Below are 8,772 nucleotides of genomic sequence, written 5' to 3'. Positions count from 1 at the left end.
AAAAAAAATACCTCCAATGAAAAATAATAAATTTTGTTGTTTACATTAATATTTGAACATATAGTTTATATTGTGAAAAGTTGAAAAATATTGAAAAATGTCTTAGTTGTCTACTAAACAGTAGACTTCTATCTTAATATACAGTCATTAACCAAGGACTATATATTATGGTATAAAAGATAAACTATCCACGGGTATTTTTTTAATTTAATATGTTCAATAGTAGCTTGATTAATTGTTATTAACAATGAAAACATTGCAAACATTTTTCCTTACTTTTTGAACATCTAGATTGATTCTTGAATATGTTATTTATCACATGTAATAATTTTTTGTTTCATTCAATTTTTTTTTTAATAATATTTTTATGGTTATATAACTAAATAATAATAATAATATTATTTTGTATTTTCATCTAGATAATTTTCACTCCATTTAAATTATTCTCAATTAAATTTCTTACACTATATAAATATAAACAAAAAATCATGTTTACCAAAAATTTATGTTTGCAGGTTGGAGACTTTTTCTAATTAAATTTTTAATTTATTTTAAAGACCCGTCAGAATCAACTGTAGGAATAATACCAAAACATAAAAATTAAATGAAAATCTTGGATCAACTTCTTATGTACATAAATAATTTTTTTTATTTAACTTGTGTGTAATAGGGACTATTTAATGGTGAATCTTGTCCAAAAATGATATCATGTGAATTCGCTCATAATAATTCTTGGTACATTACTTTTGAGAATGATGAAGATGCACAGAGAGCATTTTTGTACCTTCGAGAAGAAGTCAAAGAATTTCAGGTATATAAATTTTTAATTTTAAACTTTTAATTTTAAAAGGTTCTAGAACAATTTTTTATTATGTTTTATTTATAAATATTCAAACAATTAATCTTACACGGATTATATAGTGAAATAAATTAAATGAAAAATCATTTGTTTTAAATTAGATTCTTATCATTTCATTCAATATTATCATTTTAGGCAATGATAAGTTAAAACTTGTGCATGAGCTGATCCTTGGCAAATTTTAAAATTAATGTTTATCTTGGTTTTTCTTAGGTCTTCTTGATTTGTTTTAATCAAGAAATTGATCACTAAAGTAAGAATAACTTCATTAAGTAGGTCGATCAGTACAGTCGTATTTAGGGGCCAGGCTATACTTTAAAAAGAAAAATCCTCCAAATAAAAATTTCATAATGCCTTCTCCATATTTTAATCATAAAATAAATGTTTAATAGTGATTTTAATCATTAGAATGTACAGATAATTAATTTAATACCAGCCACTTGGTTTCTCTTAAAATAATACTTTTTGTTAATTTTTTTATTTGGCTTTAGCTTATTGCATATGTATTTTCATTTATTGGATGTAAAATTATTATTTTCACATTTTATGTCTTATAACCTAATTTTTTTAAATATTGCCATATACACATTTTACTGGCTTACAAAATAGAAAATTATGTAATTAAGAAAATGACTAGTCATAAAACAATATATATAGGTGTCCCTTATTCTTAAAATTTTGGAAATTCTTTGAGTTCATCAACCAAATTTGTGTGTATACATATAAAAAGTAGCTACAAGAAATTTTAGGCCGATCAGATAAGTTAAACCCATATTGCTTGGGGTTGAAAATTAGCCAAAAAGGGTAGTTTTTAGTTTTTAGCAACTAACTTGTAAATTAGCATTCACACGCTGTTTTGTATAAATTGAATTCTTATAGTTTTTCTTCTAAATCCATTATTTTTACAAAAAAATGTTAAAATACGTAATATTTCATAAAATAGTTGAAATTAGCATATTTGCTAATATTTTAACATATCTGACGAACCATATGTGATACAACCTAATATTTCATACAAAATTTGTTTAAAATTAAATTTTATGAAATAAAAGTAATAAGTAAAAATTTCATTAAACTGATGTTTTTTGCTTTAGCTGAGATAGCTCGATCATATTAAGATTTTTACTAAATATATGAGTTTTATTGCTAGATTCTGTTAGTTATCATCTGGTATATGATAAATAAGATATACTATACGCAAAATATACATTATTTATCAAATGATATAATTATAAGTTCTTCTTCATTCATAAAATCTGGAAACTAAAAACCTTTTAATGTTTTAGAAAAATAGAATAAAATGGGCAAATAAATTTCATAGTACCAAAACTCGTAGCTGCGTTAGGTTTATATAAAATAAGTGCACTAGATGCAGTTTATGTTATTTAAGCAACAGTTGAAGTCTTATGTCATNTTTATGTTATTTAAGCAACAGTTGAAGTCTTGAAGTCGATTCCCTTATTATAAATAAGTTTTCAGTACATAGATGCTATGTAAATTGAATGAGCTATCTTAATAAAAAAAAAAATTATAAATGTACATATACATTTATAATTATAAAAGCAATAAAACTCATATATTTAGTAAAAATCTTAATATGATCGAGCTATCTCAGCTAAAGCAAAAAACATCAGTTTAATGAAATTTTTACTTATTACTTTTATTTCGTAAAATTTAATTTTAAACAAATTTTGTATGAAATATTAGGTTGTATCATATATGGTTCGTCAGATATGTTAAAATATTAGCAAATATGCTAATTTCAACAATGTTATGAAATATTACGTATTTTAACATTTTTTTGTAAAAATAATGGATTTAGAAGAAAAACTATGAGAACTCAATTTATACAAAACAATTAGATTTACAACTTAGTTTCTAAATATATATATATATTTTTTTTTTGTGAGTTTATGTGAATTTACAAGTTAATTGCTAAAAACTAAAAAACTACCCTTTTGGCCAATTTTCAACCACAAGTCGTGGCATGGGTTAAACTTATCTGATCGGCCTGAAATTTTTTGTAGCCACTTTTTATATGTATACACAAATTTGGCGGGTGGGCCCGAAGAATTTTCAAAATTTTAAAAATAAGGGAAACTTATATAACTAATATATATATTAGTGTTTAGATAAATTATTTATATAACTAGGATTAAGGAGAAGAATTATAGCTTTATTTTGTTACAAAAATGTTAATGATGAAATTCTCACCACAATATGATTTCCTGGTGATTTTTTAATTACATGCACTACCAACTGAAACATTTGTAACAAATAATATGTATCATTACAAACTGCTAATTGATAAAAAAAAAAAAATTGTGTTCATGAATTTGTTTTGTTTGTTTTTTTGTTATATACAGGGTGATTTTTTTATCATAACCCACTCAATTACTTGCAGAATAATAATAATTTAAACATTTTTTTTTTTTATTATTTTTAGTTACACATTATTCTTGAATTTTTAACTATGTAATACTTTTTAAGTTCATCCCTTATGCCTTGGAGGGGGATCAACTTTGTTTTTTTAAATGGTAACACATATTTTTAATTTAATAAAATGTTTGAGTTTTTAATTTAATAGTAAATGGCATTTGAATTTTTAATATAACTTTATTAGCTTATTAGATATAAACATTTAAAGTTTCAAAATTTTGAGTTAATATACATGTATAATACACATGGGATTGTAAATACAGGTAGCTAATTGGATTTTTATGACATTGCTGTCTCAGTCACGGATTGTTTATTATCAATTATGATTATCAATAGATATACTTTCTGTATTGTCAGTTAGTGTATTTATAAACTCATAACAATGTGCCTTACTACAATTGATAATAACAATGCTGTGTACCTGCTAATATCGATGTTATAAAAATCCAATTAGCTACCTGTATTTACAATCCCATGTGTATTATACATGTATATTAACTCAAAATTTTGAAACTTTAAATGTTTATATCTAATAAGCTAATAAAGTTATATTAAAAATTCAAATGCCATTTACTATTAAATTAAAAACTCAAACATTTTATTAAATTAAAAATATGTGTTACCATTTAAAAAAACAAAGTTGACCCCCCTCCAAGGCATAAGGGATGAACTTAAAAAGTATTACATAGTTAAAAATTCAAGAATAATGTGTAACTAAAAATAATAAAAAAAAAAAAAAATGTTTAAATTATTATTATTCTGCAAGTAATTGAGTGGGTTATGATAAAAAAATCACCCTGTATAACTAGGTTTGTATTGGTTTTACTTCAGTATATTATTTTATAACCCTCATCTATTATTCACTTTCACTTAGTTTTCTGCACACAACAAATGTTTACTTTTCTCCTCTTCAATACTTCTAATAATTTTCTACTTTTACCAGCTTATGTTCCAACATTCCAAGTATTTATTTTTACTTTGTATCTATTTTTATCACTTATTTACGAGTTCAGCCTAAAGTTTAGTGATGATGTCTCTAAACCGTTGGTACTACAAGTGTTGAGTAGATCTGTACACATAACTGGTGAAACAGCTACTGCACTAGTTATCCAGCTGATATCAAACATTTTATTCTTCAGGCCTTCTCCATTTCAAACTACTTTATTTCCTCTCACCTGTTCCCGCTTATATCCAAGATGGGACAATCGGCCTAAGTTTAGTTCAGGACTCATATTTTTTGACATAATTTTATGCCAGCTGTCAATCTAACGCAACCTCATTAGTCGTCTCTTATGACTGGTAAAGAGGCTGTGGAAGTATACTTATCCTCTATTCACAGGGATAATGGTGCATTTTTTTTTTTTTAAATAATTAAATTTCTATTTTATCAAAAATAATTATTTGTAGATAGATTTTAACTAACAATTGTTTTTTTCTTCGGTGATAAAGAAATGAAGCTAGATGACAGTGCTCTTTAAAATTTTCCATATTTTATTTCATCTATCAGTGGATTAGCTCCTTGTGTTTAAAAACCCGTTTTTAAATCATTTGTTTAATCAAAATTAAATTTTCAGGGTCGTCCTATAATGGCGCGAATCAAAGCTAAACCAATGAATCGTATGACAGCTCCCATATCTCCTGGCGCTGTTGCTGGAATTCCAGGTATTAAAACTATTAATGGTTTTAGAACTCCTCCAATACAAGCTCAAACAATAAATCCCTACATAGAACCAGGTCCACCTTCAGGTCCTCCAGCACCTCCCCCTCAACATCCTCAAGCTGCTAGATTATATTATACTAATAATGGCCCCCAATATGCTCCAGTCAATTATGCTACTGCCAATTTACAAGTATATGTAAGTTATTTAAATTTGTTTTTCTTTAATTTTTATAATTTTAATTTAAAAAAAAATCTCTTCTTTTGTTACTGTATTTTTTTAAATTAAGTAATCTTTGCTAAGTTACAGCAGCAACAACAGTCATCATACTACCCAACAAATATGTTACAACATTGGCCACATCCTGCAACTGGTACTTATTACACAACAGATATTAGTGGTATATTTTCTGTCAATGGATTGGCTCCACAGGGAGCTTTTGCTAAACCTCAAAACTCAAGATATAATATATCACGAGCACCGTAAGCTATACTCATTTTTATTTTTTCCACTTGTATACTATTTACATTTTTATTTTATTCTGATATTATTAACTTATAAAGTTCTATGTTGCACTATATTATCTTATAATTTTTTACTATCTAATCTGTATAAAAGAAAATTTCATTTTACAAGTTGCCATATTAATTATTTATTTATGACCTATATCATACACTTATTAGAGATTATACTTAATTTTTTTTTTTTTAAATAGTGGCAGAAGCAATGGTAAAATGCGTCATAACTCTGTTGGTGGAAGTGAATACTATCGAAGTTCAGCGTCTGATAGTGGTTTACCATCTCGCCCTGGTAGTTACACATCTAATGGAAGTCTTACTAAGTCATCTAGTAGTAGTGGATCTTTACATATTTCTAATACTACTAAAAATAATGTTGACAATCAAGATTGTAGTATAATTGATAGACAGTCAAGTGGAATATTACCTAAAGATCCTACAACATTGCCACCTAGGTATTTTTTAACTAGATTATATAATATTTTTGTACATTAATTCATAGTTGTTTTTTGTGTGTGCGTGTGTATTAAAAATCTTGACAATTTTAGTTTTTAAATACATACTTGTAAATTGTAATTTTCATTGTAAATATGTAAGTGATTTTAATAGTATTTATTTTTTTATTTAACACATAAATATTTGCTCATTACAAGTTCTAATTACTTTCTATCAAACAAAAACATTTTTTTAATTTATTAATAAATAATTAATTATTTTTTAAACATATTGTCTTATGCATTATATTAATAATTTTAGATATAGACGAAGGAAGAGAGAAGATGAAGTTGGATCCGAAGTGTTATCTAATAGTACCACCTTGCCTCAACAACCCACATGTTCACAAAGTTTTGATCTAGCAGCTGATGCATTTCCTCCCTTACCACCCCAAGTTGTATCCTTACCACATCAATCACCAACTTCACTGTCCCATGACTTATTATCTCCTCGAAACAATCTTGATTCTAGGTAAGTCTTTACAGATAGAATAAATAAATATATTCTGTGATTTATTCTCAATATTATTAGTATATTTCAATTGAGATGGGCATTTATTTCTCAAAAACTATTATGAACATTTAATATTTGTAGCTAAATTTGTAAATAAATATATTTTTATTTTTAGGATTCCTGTTGTAGCAACATCAAATTTATCTGTGGTGTCATCTGAAACTCCTCTACCTAAGACTGATAATCAAGACTTGACTGTAAATGCAGAAAGTCTGATAAATGGCTCACAAACTGAGCTGCCAAGTATTGTTCGGTCTTTGGCAGTTTCTGCTATAATTGATGATTTTTCTAATACATCAATTACGTCTGTAACTAAACACTCTCAGGTATATTCATTTTACATTAAATTTTGTAAAATTATTGTGACTTAAGGCTAAAGTTTAATATAATTAAGGAAAATAATAAAAAATTTTCTAATTTAATTGAAGTTAAAAGTTGCAATAAAATAGTTATTGGGGTACCAGCTATTTTATAAATTTTTGAATTCTTGTGAGATTTAACATATTTTGTTTATTAGAAAATTTATTTAACTTGACATTCCTGTTGCCTCCACTATATTACAAATTTTTGATCTCGAGTTGACCCAATTCGATTTTTTTCATTTCTCAAACTTTCATGAAATGACAAATCTTACCCAATATAGGGTCACTGTTGTGAGTGGTGGGTTGTATGTGCGGAAAATGTGAATGTCAGAGGTTGGAAAAAAATTACTTTGTTACTCAGGTGTACCTATGCATCCTCTATTATATTATGTTTTGTTCTTTGTTATCATAATCCAGGTTACAGTGGGAGTTGACCATCTTTATGCAATAGTTATAATGTAATAAAATAAAATTACTGAAAGAAAAAAAATATTTTTATAAGTTAACTCATCTTCTCTGATATTAAGTTCTTTCTAATTATTTAAATTTTTAATTAGTTTTATGGTTTTAATGGAGTGATTATGTGTGCAATAAATGTTCAGCCACTGGAGATTTCTCAACTTCTTGATTTTTAATATTTCTTAAGTGCTCTTTAAACCTGACCCTTATATTTCTTTTTGTTGGNGCTCTTTAAACCTGACCCCTATATTTCTTTTTGTTTGTCCTACGTAACATTTATTACAACTTTCACATTGTATTTTATAAATGCCTGATTTCCCCCCTTCATCTACCTTATCTTTAGGGTTACCTAATAAATCTCTTAAATTATTACTCTTAGATGTTACCAAAGTAATACCAAAATTCTTAAATATTTTAGTTAATCCATTTGAGATACCCGGATAATATAAAATTGGTGATCTAATTACTTTTTGTTCCCTCTCGCTGGTGAGTGTACTAGCTGTGCCCTCCTTTCTTTTTTCGACTTTTGTGTTCGGACTAATTTTGAAATTATGTTTTCGTTATACCCATTAAATTTAGCTATTTCTTTTATAACCACCAATTCTTTATCAAAATCTATTTTATTCATCAGAATATTAATTAATTTGTAAACCATACTATTAAAAGCTGACAATTTGTGTGTGTTGCCAGGTGTGGCTCGATTAAAAAAATTCTATTTATACTTTTAATTTTATAATGCTATAATTTTATTAAATATATATGGATCAATACAATTTTTTTATGATAAATACTATTTATAAACCTCTTTCATTTCACATACTTTTTTTTAAATAAAACCATTCCCCTGTTTATATTTATATATTATATATATATTTATTCATATATTACACTTATCAATCATTAAACTTGTTATCAAGGTATAAATAGAGAAATAGGAGATCATGTAGCTTTTGGAATAAACCAATAATTTTTTAAAATTAAATACTATCTACATATTTGCATCAAAGGGTTTTTGATAGTGATTTTAATTGCTGTCGGATATCATTATACTTGATCCAACTATGCCTTGTCACCACTGTGCCGCGATCTCCTGTGCTTGTTTTTTTTTTTAACTTTATATTGCTTTAACTTTTTGAAAAATATATGAATCAATACAATTTTTTTGGAAATACCCCTTTAATTCATCATAGTTTTTTTTTTTTTAATTGGACCATTTCCCTTTTTTCAAAAAAATTTTGAACACTAGTATAGAAAGTAGAATTTCAAAATGTTATAAAAATAATTTTATATATTTTAGCTTCGATGCGAAGCTGAGAAGGTATTGGTTTTACTATGATGTGTTTATTTTTTTTTTTTTTTTTTTTTTTTTTTTGTGTGTNTGTTCCGGAAGGTCTGACACTTTTATATATATCTTAAATTAAAGCTAATGTAATGTAATTTAATTTGAAAAAAAAAAATTTGACCTCTGG

At 26.0% G+C, this 8,772-nt stretch overlaps 1 protein-coding gene and 1 non-coding gene across 11 annotated transcripts in view; both read left to right on the top strand.

Moving 5' to 3' along the window:
* Positions 1–8,772, top strand: part of LOC126903893 (la-related protein 4) — a 29,942-nt gene that overhangs the window by 10,728 nt on the left and 10,442 nt on the right. For 9 of the 10 annotated variants that reach the window (XM_050682457.1, XM_050682455.1, XM_050682451.1 and 6 more), the window contains exons 6-11: positions 671–811; positions 4,873–5,154; positions 5,260–5,438; positions 5,672–5,929; positions 6,231–6,440; positions 6,598–6,808. In XM_050682457.1, coding sequence (XP_050538414.1) covers positions 671–811; positions 4,873–5,154; positions 5,260–5,438; positions 5,672–5,929; positions 6,231–6,440; positions 6,598–6,808 — 1,281 coding nt within the window. The remainder of the gene's footprint in view (positions 1–670; positions 812–4,872; positions 5,155–5,259; positions 5,439–5,671; positions 5,930–6,230; positions 6,441–6,597; positions 6,809–8,772) is intronic. The other variant, XM_050682458.1, reaches the window with a different exon arrangement.
* Positions 3,051–3,128, top strand: LOC126906447 (small nucleolar RNA Z195/SNORD33/SNORD32 family). The gene has a single exon (XR_007704263.1). It is a non-coding gene; the product is annotated as a small nucleolar RNA Z195/SNORD33/SNORD32 family (small nucleolar RNA).

This window comes from Daktulosphaira vitifoliae, unplaced genomic scaffold (genome assembly GCF_025091365.1).
Source record: "Daktulosphaira vitifoliae isolate Bord-2020 unplaced genomic scaffold, ASM2509136v1 Scaffold_4, whole genome shotgun sequence".
NCBI lineage: Eukaryota > Metazoa > Arthropoda > Insecta > Hemiptera > Phylloxeridae > Daktulosphaira > Daktulosphaira vitifoliae.
The sequence above is the reverse complement of the archived record's forward strand: the minus strand, read 5'-3'. Positions and strand labels throughout refer to the sequence as shown.